Source organism: Dysidea avara, chromosome 4 (assembly GCF_963678975.1).
Source record: "Dysidea avara chromosome 4, odDysAvar1.4, whole genome shotgun sequence".
Lineage (NCBI taxonomy): Eukaryota > Metazoa > Porifera > Demospongiae > Dictyoceratida > Dysideidae > Dysidea > Dysidea avara.
In genome coordinates this window covers 40,350,538-40,376,293 of record NC_089275.1, presented here as the reverse complement: position 1 = coordinate 40,376,293, position 25,756 = coordinate 40,350,538, and the positions used below count along the sequence as shown (strand labels likewise).

Genomic DNA, 25,756 nt, shown 5'->3' with positions numbered 1-25,756 from the left:
GCCTGCCTTCCTGATGCCTTCAGGCAAGTGCAACTCAATAACAGCTAAGGCTATGAGCTTGATTTTTCACTGTTCAATGTTGCTTCATACTGAGACATGTCTTTTGGCATACTGCAGTATGTACAATGCTCGCATCATGGACTTACCTTTGTCTTCCTTTGTATCCCAATTCTTTTTGCTGACAGCCCAAATTCACGGTAGTGTGATACATGGCTTTCCTACGTTTGTAAATGGGAATCATCTGCAGTTTCCGTAATAACTGGCAGAGGTGTTTCTATAGTATGTACAAGTTGAGCTGGATCCTGAAAAACAAAAACGAAAAGTGGATTAAAGAGAATTAACAGATGATTAGTGGTACATTGGGAAAGAGTTGTAATGGATACTGTACTTTTATGGCTTCGGCGTAGGAAATGTATGGTGAAATTTTGATTTGCCATAAATATTGTGTCAGGCATTTGAACAAAAAGATTTTGAAATATTTTTGCTACAAATGAGCCAAATTTCAAGACCATGTCGTCCATGTGGAATTCCATCCATGAGTTACTAAATGTTTTTGAGGATCCAGCTTAAAGTGTACATACTTAATACTATTCTTCTTAATTTGTTTATAACGCTGTGTAACAGGTTGAAAATAGGTGAAAGTGAAGCATAATGGTAGTAAAAGTGCCACTGCAATCAATCCAGTCACAACGAAAAATACTTACGATTTGCGCGCCTAGGCATGCACACCCCAACTATCAATTACTGACTCGAAAGTGAAGTGACTACTGTTCTTCATTTGTAATGTTGTGTGACAGGTTAAACATGGCTGAAAAGCGATGCGTAATGGCCACTTCACTTTTAAGTCAGTAATTGACAGCTGGGGTGTGAGTTCAGATGAAAATGTTAACTCTGGTGTCATTCTTTCCTTTGATGTGGTATGCGTAGGTTCACCAGTCATAATAATGTTACAAAAAGTAAACAAACAAGTATAAGGAAAAATCAGGAATTTTAATGCAATTACGGATCATAGAAAATAAGTAGGAAAACAAGAAAGGTCACCTACATCTACAAATATACAAGTTGTTTCCCTACTTTTTTCTATGATCCCTAATCTAATTTCCTGATTTTTCCTTATATACTTGCACTGAATATAGTTACTGTCTGGATATTCATTATGTATGTACACCATATTATTTCAAAAAATTATTGTGGAATTGTAAATCCTCATTCTGAGTATGTTCAAAAGCACCAGTTGGGGTGTAACTTGCATATTGCCCAAGCAATATCATGGGGATGCAGTTTGCTCATGGTTTTGATGCCCAACCAGTTCAAAGATACAATACGCTTTGACTGTTACATTGAGCAACACACAGCATTTAATTGTGGGTTTGATTATAAGTTAGGCTAGGCTCAATGCAGTTGCTAAGTTTTGACTAGCTGAAAGTTACCGAACAATGAATGATTGGTAAAATAATCATTGGACAATGCACAGATGTATATTTCTACCCACCATATGTCAGCTATTGAGCACACCACTATGTTCCTTATATAATTAGCCCTCATGCTTCAGGTGTACATATCAGCAAAATCCCTTGCAGCCATGGTATAACTAGCTATTACATATAGCTGCAGTGTACCACCTTTTTCGGGATTTTTGACCAGTGGAGTGACACAGTATACACATGAAGAAGAACACTATATGTGTTCTTGCATAATAATATTTATAAGTACATTTCAATATCACCATACATATGTGATGATACATAAATAAATTTGATTTCATCATTCATAACAAATACAATTGAAATATATTATAATTACACATTCTCAGCTTGGTCCAACATATGCCATTACTATAGGATAGTCAACATGTAGTCTGGGATGTGGTAGGTCTATTAGTCCCTGTAGAATAACAATAATATTAACAATACTCAGTGTGTATATCTGTGGAACAATCCCTGGGGAGTGGGTTTTAATGAAGTCATAAGGCATTACTTACTCCAATAAAATACCCAACAATTTTTAAATTAGGCAACCACTTTAGTGATAAAATGATCTCAAATACGAATTACCAGTATATGTGCATAGTAACTGCATACATATAATGTGCTTGCATTTCTCAAGGTATCTAGGTCAATTTACATACTAAAAGGTTAGATGGCACACTCAGTGGTTTTGCGAGACAGGTGACCGCTTATGTACAAATATAATTGTTAGACTTATACAGGGACTGATATAGCTACTGGTTAAATTGCTACCTCACTTAACAAGTATAAAGAATTTAAGTTCGATTAGGGATCATAGAAATAAAAAGTAGAGAAACAAGGGGGAGGTCGCAGGCTATACCTGAAGATAAACTGGTGGACATTTAATCCCTACTTAAGTCTCCCTTGTTTTACTACTTTTTATTTCTTTGATCCCTTAAAATTACTAATTCCCCTTGTACTTGTTTGTTTACTTTTTTGTAATGTTATTGACTGGTATACTGCATTACAGCCCATTTACACTAGCCCTCTGTTTCGAACTGTTTCGAATCAGAGCGATTTCTAGCTTAATGTAAACGCGTAACGAATCGAACCGAACCGTACCGAACCAATCTGAGATGGACCTGCTAGGGATGTGGGTCTGGTTCGATCCACTTACTGGCTTCGCACTCACCTGTTATAAACGGAATATAGGTACGAGAGATTACTAAAGTAGCGGTTGCGCAGCTCAACAACCGATCCCGGATTAAGCTGGATCGATCTCACATGAATCGAACTGTAGTGTAAACGGGCTGTTGGAATAAAGAATGGCACCGGGCTTTTTTTTATTTTAATCTAAACAGATGCTCCAACTATCAATTACTGAAATAATGAAGTGGCCATCATGCTTTGTTTTAGTTACATGTAACTACACAGCATTGCAAACAAAGAACACTACGAGAAGGACCTCTGCCAGTCACAACAGTTGACAATTTTAAGCATTATTTGGGACAAATATACTGTAAAAATAAAACGTATGATTTTGTAATAATCTGGTCCTACATGCAGGCATCTGCAATGTCTCTCAACCTCAAATTTTATTATTTTATTAAGATTACACAGCCTACTCCATAATGTGAGCATAATGCTGAACTTGTGCATCATCAAAATTACCACCTACCCTCACTGCCTGCACTGTAAAAAATGGGGTGTTCCATTACGTCCCGTGCACTGGAGGTATACAATGAAAACTTGGGTAATTCCCATTACAAACGTAGGGAAGCCATCATGCTGCACTACCATGAAACAACATCTTGAGCTATAAGCAAAGATAAACGAGACACAAAGGAGGACACAGGTAAGTGCATGAAGCATGCATTGTATGTACTGCAGTACAGCAGACCCTCAGAAAACCAAACCCCAATGTGTCTCAGGAAAGGACAAATGAGTGAATTGTTCGGATAATTGAAGCACTTATGTATAATAGAGGACCAAGTTATTTTTCAAGTATGGAGGAACGCATGACTTTGTAATAATTATACCACTTTCACACCTCACTTCAAAGGGAAGAGGAGGTGCATTAATATCATGTTATCAGTGCTCAGGAATGCACTAATGAGAAATGGAGGTAGCATATAAAAAATATAGTGTGTTCCTAGGAGGCAATATACTATCTCCATTTCTTGTTATTCCAGGCATTAATCACCAGACTTCTTTGAAGAAGTTGTGCAACTCCTCTGCTTTAATAAGGTGACACTTCACAGGATCGATTGTGGGTTTTAGTTTTATAAAGGAGAGCTAGAGTTAAACATGTGGACTTTGAAAGAAGTGTTTTATGAAGGAAGGTCACAAGGTTAGTTTATTTTGCTGTTTCGATTGATAATAGACACCTGGCATGATGTCATGTATAGCACTGGGCATGGCAATTAAACAATTTGGCTATTGGAGCTACGTTAGTTTATTCATGGCTAGTAAAGTAAGCACAGCAGACCCTTGGTTACCCAAACCCCAATGAAGTGTTCAGATAAGTGAACTGTTTGGATAACTTATATATACAGAACTGTGTTGAAATACTCTAATAGAACATACACTAGTACTCAAAAACTCTAATGGAACAGTCATTTCTGATTTTGGATAAATAACTAAGCATCTATTATACCTCAATGCACTTAAGACATCATTATGAGCTTTTCTGTGCTTAATTGCATACCCACAATCGAAGAGTTTGCATGCTCGTGTCAATAATGCTTACGCTCAGCCTTAGCAATGCCTTATCATTGTTCTTACATACGTTATCCACAATCAAAATTCACATGGTCTCATATAAATACACTCACAACACATGCCTGTAGTTTTCCACGCTTGCAAGTAAGTAAAACATTAGTTGTAGCATGGGCACTTGTGATTTGCCTGAAATACACAGCCACACACTCGGGCCTGTGGCCCTCGTGCTTGTGTGTATATTTCAGGCAAATCACTTGTGCCTACAGTATGTTACAACAATTACTTATAGTAATAAGGTAAACACTGGCCATAAAAATGGATTATTGTTTGCCAAAAAATTACGGCCTGTTTATGTTACAAGATCACTCTGGATGATGAGATCGTTTCAGTGCAATCCAGATCGATTGTTGAGTGGCATTTAAGCTACGAAGGCTAGGCCCATTCCAATCAACAAAAAACTTAAATCCACAATCATAATTTTATCAAAGTAGAGATTGCTGATAGAGTTAAAGCATTTCTACTCTCTTTTATCATCAGGGATAGTAGGCATGATAAAGTATTCACAGCAACCTCTCAATTCTGTGGAGTTCGTTGACTTCATTCACACGCATACCTGTTTGTTTTTGAGTCCTTGTGTTGTTCTTGAGGCTGTCCTCCCGTATTGTTGCCTAAATACTTTTCTGTTGCTCATTTCATCATTACAGTTGCCATTTTAGCTGTAGTTCTCCATATCTTTATTCCATTTATTGAAGCCAAATCGAACCATGGGGTCACAAATGTTCACAACGCATGTAGAGCAAACCAGATCAAAACCAGACCCACATCTCTAGCAGGTCCATTTCAGAGCAGTTCAACACAGTTTGGTTTGATACAGTACACATTCACACTAAGTTAGAAGTCGCTCTGGTTCAAACTATATTGCACATATGGCATGGATGAACAATCCATCAATTAGAATACTTAGCATCAAGTTAATTTCTTTAAGATCACGAGATAAACAATAATACACTTAACAGTGCAGGTCCCACCAAGTCTAAACCCATATGTGACTGGATTTGACAAAACCAGACTTCCACACACATCCAGATTTGCGACTTTGAAGGACCATAACTCAATGTAGGAGTAAGCTATCGCATTCAAATTTTGACGCATAACACAGGGACAGAAGTTTGTGAAAATTGTATGTCAATAGCATACTGAGTGGTCAAGTTCCAAGTGGTTAAAGTCGAAGAATTAGATGTGTGTGGAAGCCTGGTTTTGGTCACATATATTTTAACAAAAATGGGCAAAATTCTGGATCCTGAAGCATATATTATAAAGATGTTCCACTGTATAGTAATACAAAATCCCCTAGTACAGGGGATTTATTACTTCTTGCAACACTGGAGAGTGAAAAGCGTAGAGCGTGATATGGCTTCTTACATGTTAACTAGCTACAAACATGTATAGTTCACTCCCATTGTGGTGGTTGTTTACTGTTATCATTCCTAGTATGGACTATAGAACAACATTCTTTGGCCAATTAAAGAAGCCATATGATGCTTTACGCCTTTTGAATTTTGCCTTCTGTGTTGCAAGAAGTGATAAATCCCCTGTATAATGTACACATGTCACACACAGTACTGTACATACCTGTGGTATGAGGTTGTGTTTTATTCTCCTCATGACAAGTTTGACACCTCCACCCGGCATCTGTATTGATGTCTCCTCATAGAACTCATGTGCTAAATCGTGATCGGCATCAAAGTACATTGAACTGAAACCAAAGAAACAAACATCACATGCATGTGCTGTACATGAGAATCATTACAACATACACACAAAAACAACATCTGCTAGCTGCAGAATATGGCATGTACCGCTCAAATGCATTGTCGTCTTGAGAGTGCAAGTGATTTAAAACTCACTAATTAAGGGGCGTGGCACCCATTTGCTTGCCAGTATTCATCTCTAACAAAATGGGATGAGTACTAGCAAGCAAAACGAGTGCCGTACCCTTCCATTGGTATGTTTTATACTCCCTCAAACTCTTGCATGCGAGACAACATTGCATTTGAGCGGTATCATAGTTTATGCAAACAAAACAAATACTACACATGATGTGACATGCTGTTTGGACAAGTGAAAAACTGGTGAAATTAATTTTATAGTGTACATATTTTCTAGGGCGAAAACAGTTTAAAAACTCATTCAGAGCACATTCAGTGGAACCTGTCTAAGTTGAATGGGTCAAAATATTTGACCTTAACAAGCAAGTGCAGTACTAGACAGAAAATTTGTAGCTTGAAGTATAGTCTTCCACTGTACAATCATCATTTTACTGCTGATGGCTATGGGCTATATGTGGCCATCTCAGCGAGAACCCATCTAATTCGCACAAGCATGCATTTTGAGAAAAACGAAATTTAAAAAAAGTGGTGAAATTACGCATGTTGCAAAGAAAATTTTACGCAAGTTATAAACAAGCCATTACTCAGGACAGGAAGTCTTAAATCGATTAAACCTATACACCATCTTATTTGCCTACTCATGGGGAGTTTGAACATCTTTGTTTTGTTTTGTAGCCGCAATGCGCAAGTGACTACTGGGCTAAAACTATGCCTTGGTCGATCTGCCAATCCATGGTGAACATTGATTGTAAGCCAAATCTCAACTCTGTAACTAATCCAAACAGAAGTTATAGATGTGAATGTAAGCACTGTAGTATATTTTTTAGTATAGTCACTGTCCAAATTGATTTCTTTGTTCTCCCTACTTTCTAGCACTGTAATTCCAAAACTACTCACCATAATCGACTGAAACTTTGGTGAACCATTCCTTGGACAATGCAGATAATGCTGAGAAAACAAAAAAAAATTCAGAAGTTGTGCAAACTAGATGGGTTTTTGCTGAGTTTGGTCACATATTTCAAAAACTCAATAGTATTGATGATATTGAGAAAACAAATTCAATTTGTGTTTCCTTGGTAAACATGATGTGCCATCTCATACATCATAGGCAATTGGTTGTGTAAATGGGTGGCATGTGGCAATATAATAGTATTCACAGCATACCAGACAAAACAAGTATATAATACTAGCTGTTAACAGCAGGCTACTGTACGACTAACTACATAGCTTCCTTAGAATTTTTAAAAGGCAGGACAATTGATATTCATATGTCATCCAAGCCACATATTGCAATATCAGTAGTTATCAAGATAATATCCTATTTATATTGATATTTGTGATTAAATCTATGAAACTAGGGTATGTGAGCGGATAAAATTTTCTTCTAAGTTTTGTCAGTCGTAACTTTTTACAAAGATATTAAAGTTTTGTCAGTCGTAACTTTTTACAAAGATATTAAGGTAATAAGCCATGCTCACTATGAACCCCACATCCTCCTATACCACTATGTTATGGCCACATGACCTTCAGCATTTGTTAACATTTTAATTGGCTATTTTTATAATAGATGCAATGGAGATATTCTCTATGCCAGTACTGAAATAAGACCTGTTGTGTGATGAGATGTAGTTTGTACCCACACGCCTGGTCACATTTCTTTTTGTTTGAAAAGATATCACCCACCTCTAACAGTGACTGTACAAAAACAGACCATCAGGTATTTGTATATCAATAAGTAGTGCACTTCTACATATCCACAGGGCCTTACTTACTCCATTAGTCTCGCTACATAACAAAATTGAAGGAGCCAGCAGCAAAGGGGGACAAGTGCCATTTGAAAATTTAGGTGACGACATGGTGGGGATTGGGCATTAAACACAATTTTGGCACATAACTGAATTAAAGTAATATTTGCTAAAAAATAATTTGAGACTACCATGAACTTTTAAATTCTGTTGTTTACTTAGTGACAACATTATTGACATGGTTCAAACAAGCCATTCCAATTTTTAGAAAACGGAAAATCTAAATGGCACACGTCCCCTTTTTCCACTGACCCCTTCAATTACAAAATTGGTTGTGTGGTACTGTAAAATACTCGTGTATGAAATACACATTCTCAAAAATTATTCTGAACAAATTTGATTTTTAAGGTGGAACCAACTTTTCGATCAGACTATATGTATCTAAGAGTGTAATATACTCCTCGGTGCAATGCATGGCTTGCTTCAGTTGATAGGGTAGAAAAAAGGAATCTAATATAATGGACTACTACATTCAGTTGCTTAATTTGTAGACAATTGAACATAGTCAGTTCACATTTGCTTGGATTCTCATTTTCTGTTTACAGGCTAGGCCCTGAAATGTCAGTCTGTTTGTCACACACTTGACTGTGACAAGAATAAATGGTGAAAGCCTCACACAGACATATACTTAAGCAGAAAGAAGCAAATAACTCTTAAGTGCGTTCAAATGCCTGCCTGCTTATAGCTGTAGGCCCTTCATAAATAAATAAATTTGAAAAAAAAAAAGACCCCAGTCAAACAGTCACTTTATACACTAAAAGTATACATCACTCACCCCGTCCTCTTTAGAACATATTTTGGACAATTCACAAGTGGTGCTCTGGCGGGGACCACTTTCTTCACTTGGTTCGCTTTCTTCCCCGACGCCTTTGATTCGCTATCCTCCTTTTTGTGACTGAAATACCCTCCCATTACGACCAGTACATTCTAAATCACACCCGGGAATGTATAAATAAAGTTAGAACCCACTATCGATTATTTGTCAAATTTTTAGTTATGGCGGAGCTCGTGCTTGATCCGGATATTCGTCTCTGGGTATTCCTGCCTATCGTGTTTATCACACTATTGTTTGGCATCATCAGACACTATGTGTCCATGTTACTACACGTGGACCCTAAACCTGGAGTAGAAGAAATAAAGGACGGGTGAGCAGTACACGTGTGCATTCTAATTAGAGCCTCCCATCATGTTGCATTGAACTGATATTTGTAATGTTGTATAGTTTGAAGTGTGATATTTTGTTATATCTTGTTTTGACTTGTTTTTGTGAACTGTCAAATAATTGTGGTGTCAATTGTTATAGGCAGGCATTGTTGAGAACCAAACACTTGAGAGAAAATGGTGGTTATATACCCAAACAGGTATGCATTGTGTAATAGTCTTGCAATGTTTGCATGTCTATGTTAGTATTGTTATAGTGAGAAAAACTCTGAGGGGGGAGATTGTCGGTTAGGTCCCAGTATTTTGTTCTCATTGATGGGGTATGGATGATAAGAGTCCCTCTGTGTGGTGCTAACTAGTCTTTCCCTTAAGCCTAATTAGTGCTTAGTTACCTTGAATTCATATGCACTATGTCTTCTTAGACTTTCCCTTGCAGTCAATCTTGCCTCCTTGTTTTAGTTAAGAGGATTGGCTACTGAATTATCAGTTGAGCTATGTTCTTGCTAAATTATTCCATAACTTTGTGTAGCAATATGGTATAAATATAGTCTAGTGGTTCTGCCATGTCAACGTATAGCTAGTCATTAAAATCAAAATAACGAAATAAAATATTTGGTAAATTGAACAATACAGTGCATGTCTATTTAACAAATTTAAATTTGATGGTTCCTCTTGCTCTCAGGGCCCTGCACCAATCATAGTTAAGCTATCTGGGATGCATCAGTAAGTGGTAGGAGAACTAGAGAATGTTTCCAGGTGCCTCTGGCCCATGTACAAAATCTCTGAAAAGAATTTCTGTAGATCTTCATCAGAATAAGCTGTGCAGGTTCCTTGCGTTTCTCCGTGTTTTTGATGGCGAGATATTTGGCAGATTTAAATTTGATGATTTCAGTGAAAATTCCCCAACTGCCAAATTTAATTTGTCAATTTTTTTGTTGATATGCTACACCATATTTCAGTAACTCAGCCTATGAAACCTGTACATTTCACTGAGCAATGACATTGTAAATAAAGATACTGATCTGACTACACACAGGAGTAGGTTAGGTTGACAAATACTATGGCTTACAGTACTGGTGAAATACTGTATGCTTTATTAGGTGAGATTTAACTGTGTTAGTCAACTGACTTAACACTGTGTGTTGTATTAGGTTTGTACTACTGTATAGCTGGTAATTTTCGAAAGGTTTTTATTTTCGGATATTTCAAAGAGGCCCTTCTCTTCAAAAATAAATTCCCACGTCCGTTTGTTTTCGAAAATAAATTCCCACACAAGTGAAAGCAATCATCCAACTTTCGGCGATTTGTTCGTGTATTCCTCGAGTTTTAGTTCAGTATTGCTGATGATAATGGGTAAACTGTATCATTACTGTATCAATAACCAGAAAACAGGTGATCCAGAATGGGAATTGATGCCGTCTGCTCTAGAATCTATGGTAGGATAGCTAGCTATGATCGAGTGTGATCGTGCCAGTGAATTCACTCTACCCGAGACTCCCTCAGTCTTCTCTCCAGTGCACAGGAATGGGAATTATTCCATCAGTAAGTCAGTTTTCGGCAAACATTCACGCATCTTCATAATTTGTGACACAAATTTCCGTTTATTTGAAATCCATCCGGACTTCGAAATATGCACTCTTCGAAATTAAAATCTTTCGAAATTCAGATTTTGCTTCTTGTGCGAAAATTTTTGTTTCGAAAATAACCCACTATACAGTATATGGTACAGTAAGTGAACAAATGTGAACTCATAATAATACATGTACGTACATGCTGTATTGAAGTGCATGATTGGACTTTATATTGGATATCACCCTAATGTACTTCTTCTATAAAGGGGGAGTGCATATGAACACATGGGGCAGCCATATGTTACATACACATACTATGTATAGCTTGTACATTCACGCAAGTCACACATGACACGTGATGACATACTACACATACACTGTATACACACGAGGGGGGCAGTGTTCACACAATGACCACAAAGCCATAATGATATATAACTTTGGAGTGCAAAAATCGGCTGAAGTTGCAGCACGCATAAAGTAATTGTCTATTCCACCATTGGTCAGTGGGTAGGACAAGCCCACATGAACTGATAGGGGTAGTTATAAAACCTGGAATGGAACGGAACGAAATGGAACCAATCGGGATGCGCGCCAAGTTAAAAAATCGTTTTGAACAGATTTTGCACTGTTTCCAACTTTCACATAATAACTAGAATTGTGCTAGAATTGGTTTGTTTCTGCTTATAGACTTGCTAGAAATCGTTAACTCGAAAGTTCTATTAAATGCCCGCCATGTGGCATGTGTGTATATAAAACCCATCCAGTTTAGTTTAATCCTGATGTGGAAGTACTTCCTTACCATTCTAAAAGGTAAACTACTGTAGTATTTTCATGTTGTAGCAGTATTCAAGCTTTTTAGTAAAAGTGACGCTGGTTTTCTGAAGCGACTATAATTCTACCATTGTTGGCAGCGATTTTCGAAAGTTAGCTAACTGCAGTATGTTATATTAACAGTGCTTACAAAAAGTAGTTTAGCCACTTAGCTAAATGATCGTTGTTCAGCTTAGACGATTGTACAACGCACTCTTGCAGTGGGCATTAAATAGAACTGTCGAGCAAATGACTTCTAGGATGTCTATAAGCAGAAGCAAACTAATTCTAGCACAATTCTAGTTATTGTGTGAAAGTTGGAAACCAGTGCACAATGTGTTTAAAACAATTTTTTAACTTGGCGTGTGCCCCGATTGGTTCCATTTCGTTCCGTTCCATTCCAAGTTTTATAACTACCCAACTAATGATGTCCTACATAAACTGATAGATATTGCACAATACACTTTTAGTGATGCTTAAAATTATTTTGCGTGAGCCAATGGTTACCATTCAAATTATTGATGAAGAGGTTCAATAAATATTTAAGTTCTGCTGTGTTTGTACTTTATGATGGTGTGAATTTCATGAAGAAAAATAAAGCCATTATGAAGAGTGTTCTGATTGGCACTAATTTGCCACAAGCAGTCCCCACAGTTACTGTACCAAACAACCACCAACAGTCGTCTTTGCTGGATATAGAGAGGTAGAATAATCCTTTTCTTTAGAATATATTTTAGTAGTGCTAAGGACCTTATGTAGTTCACATGGACTTATCCTACTCCCCCCTTTGGTGGTTATGGCAGTGACTTAATTAATTAATTAACCCTTTGGCCCCTAAGTTAATAAAAAAAAGGGTTCCATTAAATGTGAACGCCACTATAGTGGCTCTTGTTCCTTGCATGCGTTGAAACGCATATATCTCTTAAATGAAATATCCTATGCATATACGGTTTGGACCACGTTACTCTGTTGTTAACGGATATTATCCTAAACTTTATCCGAGCAATGTAGCATGATCGAGCGTGGCGTAAAGCGAATCTACGTTTGAAAGAATTTTCAGCTATTTTTAAGACAATAATTACAACGATACTACCTGTTACTAAAGAGAGACGGAATAAATAAAGTTAGTAAAAGTTATATGATGTTGTAGATCTATCTTCGTGAGTAGTTTAATGCAAATCATGAAGGAATAGGTGGTCCTTACATGGAGTAACAGGAGCCCAAGTTTGTATGTTAAAACATGTATTTTTCGTAAAATAACTTTTAATTTAAGAACCAAAGCCACTATAGTGGCGTTAGGGGCCAAAGGATTAATTAAACACTTCTCTTATTGCGTAGTGACACTAACAATCACAATGATGCTTCACATGCTGTGGTATGTGGTTTGTTAAATTGGACAAATCATTACACACACTGCTACATATTATCTCGTTCAATAATTTCTTTCACTTGTACTAAAACTGACACACCAGAAACTGATGCATTCCATGTTAAGGATATTCTGAAAGACAGTTTTAAAATGGGTATTTTGGCTCTTCTCTAATTGTTGGTGTGAAATACATAGTATATTGTGTGCACTCTCTTTCCTCTGTACAGTCATTTCTGATGAGGAGGCATTTCTTCAATGATGAGGAGACTGGATATTTCAAGACAGAGACAAGATCTGTTAAGACTCCACTGAATGCCATGGGTTAGTCATTGATGTAATGAGGAGTTTGTTTAGTTATCAGCTCCTGTGTTTAGTTTAGGGCAAATAGTAACACATTTTGCTTTCCTGCAATGGATACTGCCCTGTTATCACTGTTATATAAGAGCCATACTATTCTTAAGTTCCATCAAAATTAAATTTGTAGATTATGGCTATTTGTCAGTTGGAGGAATACTCAAGATTGTGCATTGTACAACTGTGCAGCTGAAATACCGTAAATCAGGAAAAATTTGTCGTAAAAATTTTTTTTTCGCTGGCTATATCAACAAAAATTAAAACAATGAATTATTTTAATCTATTATACAGATAATTCGCGCATACAAATATTAACGCATAGCTAGTTATTCCGTCAAAAAATTTTGTTGATTATATGCTAGCGACGAAAATATGCAGCGTCGAAATTTTAATAGACGATTCAGTCACAAAAATTTTCTACGCCGAAATTTTCCAGATTTATGGTATACTTATAGTATGTATCAATACATCACCCATATGAACACTTGTATTTTACTGAAACCATATTTCATAGTGTATTGGTTTAGTCAGTTTTCAAACAACATGCTGAAGTAATTTAAAAGATCAGTGGTGGTCATGCGTGCTAACATTGCATGGATCAGTAATACTGGGGGGTTTAGAAAACCCGGACCGGACCAGGTCAACTTCTTCAAGTAAGCCAATTCACACAATAGCTATAACATACAATTCACGCAATAGCTAGCTATAACATACACTCTTCACCTTGTAGCCACTCTGCCAAGAACACAATTAGGAAGCTACAATGGCTCAGACTGCAACAGCGATCGATCACGCACGAAACTTCATCCACGATAAAACAGCCTAACTAAGCTATTAAAATACTTTCTACTACGTTTCATTACACAATCGCTACTAAGCTACAAGCTCTTTCTGTTGTACTCTACTGTTACACACACTAGTAATCGCCCGAATTTATTAGAATCGTGATATACAAAGTGAGATAACAGCAAACCTTCGAACTTATGTAAAGGAATGGTCATGGATGACTGGCTAAACTAAGAAAGGTAAGCTAGTGCTCATGCAGGGTAGCTATATAGAGATTTCTGGAGTAGTAAGGTTTTGTTCTATTTAAAGCTTACCTTGATTAAATACTCCATTACTCATTCATCACTACCGAAATAAATTCAGAGGTTTGCTGTTATCTTAGTTCCTTTCACTTTGTATATCACGATTCTAATAAATTCAGGTGGTTACTAGTGTGTAACAGTCATATGAGTACAGCAGAAAGAGCTTGTAGCTTTGTAGCGATTGTGTAGTGAAATGTAGTAGAAAGTATTTTAATAGCTTAGCTAGGCTGTTTTATCGTGGATGAAGTTTCGTGCGTGATCGCTGTTGTAGTCTGAGCCATCGTAGCTAGCTAATTATGTTCTTGGCAGAGTGGCTACAAGGTGAAGAGTGTATGTTATAGCTAGCTATTACGTGAATTGCACGTTATAGCTATTGTGTGAATTGGCTTACTTGACGAAGTTGACCTGGTCTGGTCTGGTCTGGTCTGGTCCAGTCCGGCCCGGGTTTTCTAAACCCCCGTAATACTGGGTACCAAGTGTTATTAGAATCTAATAAGTGCTGTAGTGTTAATAGATTCTCTGAAGTGTGATTGGCAATGCAATTTAAATTTTGAACACTTAATGTCCATGTTAACTGTACTCTCCTATTGTCATGTGACTTGCTATGATGATTTTATTAGCTGAGTACATCATGTGATGTGTTAACTTACAATTGAGCTTTTTAAATCTGAGCAAGTCATACAACAAAGTGATGTGTTTATGCCTCGACCCCCTCAATAGACACTTTGGTATCTCCTATCCCTTAGTATTGTCACGAGATGGTGATGACCAATGATTTACATGTACTAGGTGAATTTGTCACCATTAAAATCATGGCAGTTCCTGTGTGATACTCAATAATAAATATAAAATGAAAATTCAGTCACTGATATGGGACCAAAATTTGTGACGTTAATAAATAGATGGCCTTGTACTAATAAAGTTGTTTAGTCTATTTCGTCCTGATACAGTTCTAGAGGTGACCAATGATAAGGAGGTAGTTTTTATTAATGTAATGGCTGCTATTAATCAGCTACTCTATATGTGTCAACTATCCAGCCACAATAGTGACGTATCTGAAGCTTATATTAGCGTGTCATTGTGTGGGAAAGTGTGTTCCTGTTTGGGATAGTTAAACCTACTTGAAATAGAAAATCATTACCACACATACATCAAAGAGATATTACTGCATATTATAATCCATCATCAACACTCTAGTAATATAACCTCAGGATGTTTGTGTGGTGTGTGGTTGTTGAGTTCACTTTAGGAAGGTGAGTGGGTTCAAGTTAACAGCTTCACTTAGAGTTTCGGGTTTGAAGATTGCCTTGATCTTGAGTGACATGGTTTTCTTTGATATGCCTTGATAGTATTATGGTTGCCATGATGAATACTTGCAGTACTGTTTGTTGTGAGGTGGCCCTAGATGGTATACAAAATGAAAAAGATTGTTTTTAGTCTTACAAATTTTATAAGCTTCCTACAGTAGGAAGCTCCCCTACAATACATTTTACAGTGTATCGTCAACTTATAAAGTTTCTACATTCAAAATGTGTGCGTAGTGTCATGTCAGCTTGCTACAGGATATGTGCCTATCATTGTTTATTTACCTGCAAGTGTACTGTTACTTGTTCCACACATTAGTAGTAGAGACACAAATCTTTCATACTTCATGGTCACCTACACAAATGGTAGATAACACTACCACAAGCTTCCTCTGTGTGTAGTAGAAGCCAGTTTCATTGTGTACTCACTTTGCTGGCTAACATGATTGGCTACACAAATGAGTATTCTTATGCAAACACACACACACACACACACACACACACACACACACACACACACACACACACACACACACACACACACACACACACATGTACAGAATAAAAACAAAGCCTTCGGCTACCATATTGATGGTCATATAACTGACTCACCTACAGGGACTACAGGTAGGAGTTAGTGCTGGCAAGTTTGCTTGGGGGTAGGTCTGGGAGCGTATACCATGTTTCACGAGTCACAAGTGTATGCACACATGTGCTTGAATAATATACTTAACAATAGAAGCATTTTTCACTGAGTATTTACAGAACTGCCTAGCTCAGGAGCCGTATCTTTAATAAGACTACCTCATTATAGTGACCATCTCAAGTAAGTCCCAAACACAGTTCAGGTGTACTCAAGCACAGTCATGAATGAACATGACATTTCTTACAGGTTTCATTATGCTGAATTACGGTGTGGTACTCAACACTACTTTTGTGGGTGCTTGGGTTCACAGTTGTCTGTCAGTCTAGTCCATAATTCCATTATGTAGTCATCATAAACATGAGTCATTGATGCCTTGAACCAGTAACTATAAGTAGTTTGTCATACGTTCCGCATTGGATCATCCCCATTCTGACTTTGTCTGTTATTTTTTTCAGCCATCCATCTCTTTATAGTAGCTATACTCCTAACTAAACAATGCTCAAATATATTATATCACCTCTTTAAATCGGTCACCTCATTGTAAAGACCATGTGACATGGTCCCATTGTACATCATTCAATAGACATATATGTGTATATATAAGATCAATAGTTCCCAGTGTTTTGCTGTAGCTAAACAGTGATACCTTATTGATAGTATGGCCTCAATAATGAAATGGTCTTATTAATGAGGTCATTAAATATACCTTAGTCGTGCTTGGGACTTACTTTTCATGGTCACAATATCTACTGTACTAGTAGAGTTTAGGACTGTGGCATGTCCATATTGTATATGTTATTTGTATTGGGAAGGTTTACGTATTATAGTTCAGACTTTTTAACGACTCAGATTTCAATGTGGTTGACAATTGTGGTGCCATATTATATTACATGACTACGTCCTGTGCATCAAACCTGTAGACATGTAACTGGGTCCATTGGCGTCCATCCATTGTAAATTATAGTACTTCTTTTCCTGGAATATCACAATTGAAATAACACATAATGCTGGTAGGATGAATGTAGTGTGTTATTATAGTTTCCCTCCATAGACCCTAGTATGGCGATGACTATGGTGAAGGGAACATTGACTAATGTGTTACCTATGATTGTACTGGGTGGATGGATTAGCTGGGTCTTCTCTGGCTTCATTATCAGTGAGTTGTGTGTGACACGTGCATAGTAAGAGTGTGTGCGTGCGTGCGTGCATTTGTGTGTGCGCGTGCATGCGTGTGTGCGTGTACAGTAGCGGACAAAAAAAAGTTCCCGTTGCATTTTATGTTTTTGGTGAGGTGTTTCCGTTTTGCTAGCGCTGAGAATGCGTGTTTTATTTACAAAGGAAATCGAGTGAATGAAGAGTTGCTAATAAATAAGTAAGTGAACACTAACCAATGCTAACACACTAATGTATGTATACTGTATGCCTTTCTCTATGTAGAACACTGCTGCTTACTGTTACAAAAGGCGAGGCTCTCGGAAAGTAGCTGACTGCGTCAAACGATTTATAACTAACTGTTCTATTGTTTATTAAATTATATTTGTGTATAGCAACAGGTATTCGAGCGAACTTTACCTAAAATACTAGCACCTGCACTATTACACTTCTTCCTAATTAATGCTCACTACCTATTTATCTGAACAGAAGGAAATTTTGTTAACTTAATTAACAGTGTACCATCGATAAAAGTGAGTCAATAAAACTAATTGTTTAACAATTGTACTAACCTTCTGTAGGCGATATCACAGTTCTTTTATGCTGCTTAGTGTTATATAGGCTTGTTTAAAGCTGACGCAAATGTTAAACTGCCAACTAGCTTCCATCCCAGACTCTTCGGAGCGTCGTAGCAACCACTTTGCTGGCCAATGGTGCACAGTAGTCTTCATCGTCTCGAATAACTTGGCCATGGCTTGTACTGTACAACTGTTGCAAATTTCACAAACACTTCGAAAATGGTGAGACTGATGCTTGCATTTTATTCTGTTCCGTAAGTGTTTTCTTAGCCTTCTATTGCACACAACGGAAGCGGAACGGGAACTTTTTTTTGTCCTCTACTGTATGCGTGTGTGTGTGTGCATGCATGTGTGTCTGTCTGTCTGTCTGTGTTTTGTCTGCACAGTATATTGATTTTCTTATGGTATTTTATTTGTTCATTTAGCTAAGGTACCTTTTCCATTGACATTAAGATTCAAAGGAATGTTACAACGTGGAGTTCAGTTAACCACTTTAAATGCTTCATGGTAAGTGTGTTGTATGTTGATTGGTTAATCCTTTGATCAATCCTTAAACTATGATATAGCGAAACCTCAAGTGACGCATGACTTCAAAGTGCTGTAACTTTCAGATTGTTAGCACTATTTCAATCATATTATGACATACTAAGGAATAAAATTCTAGATGTTATATCAAGTTGCATTCACTGCAAATCGATTTGTCATTCAATGGCAAATCACGGCACTAGAATTTTTTTGTACAGGAAAGTTTACACTTAATTATCTGCATGAAACATTACCATTTTATATGCTAAGTATTGTTCCATGCAAGTTTTATTAATAATCCGTCCATCAAATTTGCATGAAAACTTTTCATGGACACAAATGTATGAATTTTAAACCTTTCATGGCAGTAACTCAAAATTTCATGGATTGAAATTCTAGTAGTGAAGTTTGTGTTATTAAAGAAGTTGGTTAGCGGCTGGTGTCATCCACTAAGCAGTTTTCTTCATCCAGCCAGTGACTTTTGTTTTAATGATTGTTGGTTGGTAATTTTTTTTTTAACTTCCACTTGTGCCTACATGTATATGTTGCATAATATGGTCCCCTGATATTTTCTGCCAGTAGCCAACAACTTATGTTGAAATGTTTTTGAAATAAAAGCACTTTGCAGCAAGACGTCCTCGTGTGTGTATACAGGCTGTGATCTCTGCTTACCAAATATGGAAGCATGCATTGAATTCTTGATTGGTAGAGTGAAATACCAAATATGGTTAGCACACAGAAGCCTAGCTCTGTGACGACTCCTACAGATCTTAGGTTGAGAACTCCTCTACAGTCTTGTGGTGTGTGTATATGTGAATCACTTTACAGTTAGCTGTGAATTGTGCACTTTATTAATAAGGCTGCCTTTGGTATGGCCTCAATCAAATGAGTTGCTGAAATGAAGTGGTCAGGTTATGACTGTCTTATTAATGAGGTCATGGAGTATGCCTTACCCTACTTGACCACTGTTGCAATTAATGAACTCATAAAGTCTACTCTAGGACTTACTGTACTTGACGTAATTATATAGTAACTGTAATGATGTGGTCTTAGTTAATGACCTGATCACACTGTTAAGGGTTCATCTCACCTTGTATGTCTACCTGACCTCAGTGACTACTTTCAGTATTATAATAATCCTTCACTTCCTTCCTGTTTAGCCAACACTAATATGTTGTCCACTACATTTGTCTATAATGCTTGATGTGTGTATTAAATGTCACTTGAAAACTAAAAGGATGGAAGTTAACGTAGATATGGCCTCCTTAGATGTACACAGAAAGCTTGGAAGATCATTTTAATCATATAATGGCTCTGTACTAAAGTTAACCATGTCATACCCCTATTAGTTGGTCATATTTTCTTAATGCTATATTGGTAGTACATATCTCAATGGACACAATACTGATCAAAATGCAATTGAGTCATTCACAGAAGTTACCTTGTTCTCATAATTGCTGCACAAGTGTAGCCTTGTTAGAAATACACAGATGTAATCTGTAGAACTACATTCTTGGAGCCCAAAGAATATGGTCATTTTAAGGATCATGAGGTACACCTTAGCTATGTTTGGGACCCCTTGTTGGGACCCCTTGTTGGGACCCCTTGTTGGGACCTCTTGAAATGGGTCACTGTAACAAATTGATCTGGCCACACATGAAACCATGTTTAAGGTTGTGACTTTCTCACTCTGTTATCAGCCATTGTAGTGATGTTCCAGCTGTGTAGAATACATTGTCATCTTTATCCCCACTATTCTAACACCTTCCTTGTAACCTGGGTACAGCATGGTAAAGTACAAAGTAAACTGCTATGAAAATCAATCAATCCATGTCAACACAACAAGACAAGGTGGGCTGGCGAGGGTTGGCCTGGGCCAGGATACACATCCCAGGCTGGTCAACTTGGGTTAACAATAATAATTGCTTCTGTTGGCCATACAGCAGGTATTTTCTACACTCTAAAAGTATATTATGACATGGATACAACATATCATAAGGCACACTACACTTCCAGTAGACTCCCAGCCATGTTCTGTTCTACTGACCAATTGGCAAAAGAGGCACCCACTTGTTCCAGCTCTGTTCAGTGCACGCGCAATCCCTAGCACGCTTTCTGGTGGTAGTGTGAACAAGGGCTGACTTGAGCTCAATAACCCGGGTCATCCCAAGTTGAAAATAACCTGGACAATGCAAATGGGATACAAGATAAGTATTTGTTTTGTCACTGGGTATGAGAGGAGCAACTTCTTTCTTTTTTAATGGTGGGATAAAGTTAAAATGAGAATGGCATCAGGACTCCAAGACATATAAACAAAGTCAATATTTCCTCTGTTGTGTTTGAAGTGAGCTGTGAAAGCCTTAGTCATTTTAAGTAAATGACGGTTTATTTTAAGAAAGAATAGTTAGGCAATGTACATTTCTGTTACACCTTAGGCCATGTCCATGTGTGCAAAGTTTGGTACTGCCAAGGAACACACTGCAGTCATTAACACATGTCCACGTAGTAGCATTGGAGCATAAAGTTTACCATTATCATTTCTTTGTTGGATTGGCCTCTTTGTGCACACAGAGGAATATAGGAAAGCTTGATGGATTTGCCAGTTCACAATGAACAGATTTATACAAGTCTTAGTAGTCTGTTTCAGTGGTAAATTTAAGTACCTGTAATTTATTTGCTGTGTTGTTGCTATACAAATCAAGTTTTTTGCTGCTCCAACTGTCTAGCACTATAACCCCAAGACTACGTGTTCTACATACAAAGTTAAAACTTTGGCCAGCCACTGTTTTGTTGATAGAGAAGCAATAAATTGGAATTTGAGGAATGTGCAAAAATGACAAGTTTAATTTGCTTAGCCAATCACAAATATCAGATATTCGACCAGTGTTTCAAGATACTGCATAGTTGCCTTAACTGATAGTGAAATTCTGTGTAATCGTAGATTTTAAGGTCTCAGATATAGTCTTACCACGAATGTTTCCAGACCTTCAATTATGTCTGGTCAACCCAAAATCTGCTCAGGGGACACAGTCAGACATGTACATTTGAAGATTCTTTAGTCAGGTAGTATGTTAACTGTGATACCATTACATGTGGTGAACTTTCTATGATTTATGGTGATTAAGATTTATTTTCTATCAGTATTTTTGGATGGGTCAAAGTATTACGTAGATAAATACAAATTCTGTGTTTGTTTGCTCTTTCATGGTTATTAATTTTGTTGTTATACCTGTGACTTCCTGTGTTTTATATTAATGCTACTACTATGACTATATTTGGTCATTATCCATATTAGGGTTAGTTCAATGAGTTGGTACTTCCTAAATGTGTTTGGGTTGAGAAGTGTGTACTCCCTGATTTTGGGGCAAGACAATGGTAAGTGTATAGATGATGAAACATGCAAGTCGTCCACAACTGACGCACACACACACACACACGCACGCATGCACACACCCACACATACCTCAAGCCTCAAATCATCCACAACTGATGCACACACGCGCACACACACACACACGCTAGATACTTACATTCATGCTCTATACTAATGATGGTATACAATGATGATATAGTGTGTTTGTGTTGTACACAGCTGCTGACCACACCCACAAAATGGCAGAACAAATGTCTAATCCTGTGTTAAGCGGTAAACAAGATACTAACAAAATATTTAAGGTACCTACATACCTATGTAATAATACATGAATATTTTAATGGGGGGATTATTTATATGTTACATATGTACTCTCTATGGTTACTATAATAGCATACATTTTAACTGGTCGCAAAAGAACTCCTTGGTGATGGTAGTTGTGCTGCCTCCACCACATAAAAATTGTTTAAATTCGGGTTGTTGTCCTTTAGTCATTGCAACATAAATGGCAAACATGTTAGTATGAAGATCACTCCAGAAGTTCTTTTGAAGCAATTGTGTGCTGGAAGAAATGTTTTATGTGAAAGAACACCTATTGTATAGATAGATTCTCACTGTTTGCAATTAGTGTATGCCCATATTTGGTAAAAGTTAGCTAATAAGATAGGTTTGGGTAAAGCACTTTCCAAATGGCTGAGATCACAAAGTGATTACATGTTATTTGGGATTAAGGTTCAGTCTCACATATCAATGGTGTTTAGCCTAGTTCTCAAAATACACAACTAGTCGGTTTTAGAAGCATGTGTAGCATGTGCAGCCTTACACATGCACACTGAACTGCAATATAAAGAGTGCCACATGTTTATCACCTTAGCCTTTCGGTGCAAACGATGTGCGGGCTTCCAGGTTGGGACGGGTGGGTGAGACCATTGATGTGCTTCTTCATATACGGTAATCCCAATTATCATGCAATCACTTCGTGATCATTTGAAAATTGTATTTCATAATAGAACTCTATTTCACAAGGCTCAGTCTCACATATCAATGCTATTGTTTGTAGCTTCATATAAAGCCCCAGAACTCCCATTCACAGTACTGTTGGAACATCAACAACTTTGAAGATAGAGTAGTACAGTAGGAGCTCAATTATTCACAGTAGCAGTGACTGTTCTATTAGAGTATTTTGGCAACAGATGTATGTTCTATTAGAGTAATTGAACACAACTCTGTATATAAATGAATAGGCTTCATTTATTCAATTGAACTGGCACACAGGTGTTCGGATAATGGAGGTCTCACTGTAAATGGCTCTAACCCTTCTATACGCTGAACATCCAAGATAGCTGTGTAGTGGGGCAATGGCAGCCTGGTATAAAATGTCCTTTTTAACAATCTTGTCACCATAGGATGCTTTCCAATCTCCTTGCTATCCACCTTATCATGAACTGTTGAATTTGCTGACCGAAAGCTGTTCGGGGACCTAGATTGGTAGTCTATGCAGGGCTGTTAAAAATTTTGCTATTTTGGACACGGGACCCAAAATGGGATCACAGCCCTGTTTATCATGGCATGTGAACAGATAATTGGCCCCTTGTACTGAGAACCTTAGGTACTATTGGTGTTTTGGACATGCTGGGACTGTGAAGCATGCCTCCTTGTAAATCAAACATCTTGCTGTAGATCCTGGAGGTTACGTATTCCCTCGATTTTGAAATGAGTGAAAAACCCAGCTGTTAAGTCATTTAAAGTTCATAACTGGCCTCATTCTCCCATCTGTCTTTTGGGAATCAGAAACAGGGAGGAGTAGAACCCTCCTTCCTCCTGTGGAGGCACTGGAATCACTGCATCCTTGTCTAAAAGACCTGTACCTCTTCTTGCAGTTGCAATGTCTGCTCTAGAGAAGTGTTGGTCTGACCACTTGGTCCCTTGTTATAAAACTTTCCAGAAACACTGTAACCTTCCTGCCACTCTTGTTGGGGACTCTACCCCTAGTAGTATTTGGGAAAAGCCAGACTCGATAATTCTGTGGCAATGTACTCTCTTTTTATAATTAAATGAGTACAAGGAGTACTTATTGGTGTTAATTGTCAACTGCTGCTGCCTTCCCAGCCAGGAGCTGTGCCCCCTTCTGCCACTGTAAGCAGCGTGCCTCCTGTGTAAGGGTAGTTTTTTTAATGCCCATCTACTAGCCCTGCTCTGTCACTTTAGGAGGGGCTTTGGAAGAACCCTGACTTTTGGAGATTTTGCCTTCCTGAGTTCGGGTCCTCTCTCAGAATTCTGCTCCAGATAGGTCGGGAGCTTCAACCTGATAGTCTTTAAAGCTTTGACAAAATGATATAAGGTCACCACTTTCAGCCTGACAATTGATGGCAGCTCTAAGCATTTACCAGTAGAGAAAGGGCTGCCTTAACACGCTCCTCAATGGACGATTGCTGATGATGACCTCTGTAATTTCCACCACAGGGGCCCAGTTGCATCGAGGAGGCCTCATGGTAACTGTTGGTCAAGAGACTTTATGCCTTTGGAGCATTCTACTTCCCACACTTTATCCAGTCTTGGTGTCAGAGTGATGGGAAAATCAGGAGCAGTGAACTGGTTTCTCATCTGCTTCTTCTGTGGATTAGTTAGTGTCTTGAATGTCCCTTTCAAGAACTCCTCTGTGGGGGTCAAGATAGTGATATGGCGAACTCTGTCACAATCACTTTAAAGACTTCATTGATATTCTGTGAGTGTCTTATCATTCTCCACCAGAGTATCAACATCCTCCCGTACCAAGTTGGTCTGCTACAGTTGTAGAACCGCTTCGTCGTAGACCTTCTCTAATGTAGCTTCCAACATTACAACAAGGAAATTGCTTCAAAACGAAGAAAGCAGCCAAGACTAACATGAACTAGACCAAGGCTGAGGTGGCAAACATGTGGAACTCTTTATAGTACACATTTGTATGGCTGTACATGCTACGCATTCTTTTAAAATTGTAGAGCAACCAACTGGGGAACTAGGCTAAACACCATTGATATGTGAGACTGAGCTTTCTGAAATATAATTTTAGAATGTTTCTTAGAGGCGATTTCACTTTATACAGAAGGTTGTACATTGTTAATACTACAATGTGAATGATCTTTTTTGTGTTATTCATTTAGGAACAGTCAGAAGCTCTTCAAGTGACCAAACATCACGACCTGTTAGCTAATGCCAGTGAAGAAATGCTTCGTCTTCAACTTCCCCTCATTCAGGACCCCAGACAAGTGACCTCTGCTAATAAGAAAACACAATAGCATTGATGTACATGTATTAATCATTTTACTAATTTATATGAAAACAAATCAGTTAAACTTGTTGAATGTTTATGTAATGCAGAGCAGCTGTAAAACAACAGCATCACTCGAGTGTTAGCTGATCTCTAACTCAAGCTAAAGGGAAGAGAAATAGATCTATAACGTTAAAAGAATTTGTGCATGCATAGTTGTGTAAAGCTGCATACTAACTTGTGTGTGCATACATGAAACTTATACAATTAAGTACCGGTAGATACATACATAGAGGATTTTCTTTTCCATTGGATGCATTCTTTAGGCCTGAAAGAGGAGGGTGGTTGGGTTCTGAAACAAAAAGGGTCCACAATTTCAGTAAATGGTCCAAAAATTTAGAAGCCAAGTCCATCCTTAACTGAAATGTCAGTCTTTAGTGATCTGCTTTTTAAGGGTTTTTCTTGGGACAGAATTCAGATAGCATATGCTTAAAAGTTTTGAGTTAAAAGAAAAACTGGTAGAGTACATGACTATGGCAAGATTTGGAGGATTAAATTTGTAGCTAGACAGGTACATTGTTGCTTGATTTGGAAGAAAAGTTTCATACTGTATGATCTGCAGTAAAAGTCTGCTGGTTACAGCCTTGTTCTTGTAGGTAAATCATCAATGTCTGTAGAGTCTGTTTTGTTTGCATGCATAATTGTAATG

General features: G+C 37.7%; 2 protein-coding genes and 1 non-coding gene across 3 annotated transcripts; 2 read left to right on the top strand and 1 right to left on the bottom strand.

The window, feature by feature from the left end:
• Positions 1 to 1,657: 1,657 nt before the first annotated feature.
• LOC136252131 (tumor suppressor candidate 2-like) lies at positions 1,658 to 8,866 on the bottom strand. Its single transcript, XM_066044514.1, has 3 exons — positions 8,639 to 8,866; positions 5,802 to 5,925; positions 1,658 to 1,884 (listed from the first exon to the last, which is right to left on the bottom strand). The coding sequence occupies exons 1-3, from the start codon at positions 8,773 to 8,775 to the stop codon at positions 1,810 to 1,812; spliced, it is 336 nt and encodes a 111-aa protein (XP_065900586.1). The 5' UTR covers positions 8,776 to 8,866; the 3' UTR covers positions 1,658 to 1,809.
• LOC136252129 (ER membrane protein complex subunit 3-like) lies at positions 8,830 to 25,132 on the top strand. The gene is made up of 8 exons (XM_066044513.1): positions 8,830 to 9,008; positions 9,167 to 9,224; positions 13,005 to 13,098; positions 17,221 to 17,325; positions 18,325 to 18,406; positions 21,720 to 21,799; positions 22,017 to 22,099; positions 24,941 to 25,132. Exons 1-8 carry the CDS (start codon positions 8,860 to 8,862, stop codon positions 25,073 to 25,075), a joined length of 786 nt encoding a protein of 261 aa, XP_065900585.1. The 5' UTR covers positions 8,830 to 8,859; the 3' UTR covers positions 25,076 to 25,132.
• On the top strand, positions 14,819 to 14,895 carry LOC136254894 (small nucleolar RNA SNORD36). The gene has a single exon (XR_010700828.1). It is a non-coding gene; the product is annotated as a small nucleolar RNA SNORD36 (small nucleolar RNA).
• Positions 25,133 to 25,756: the final 624 nt, after the last annotated feature.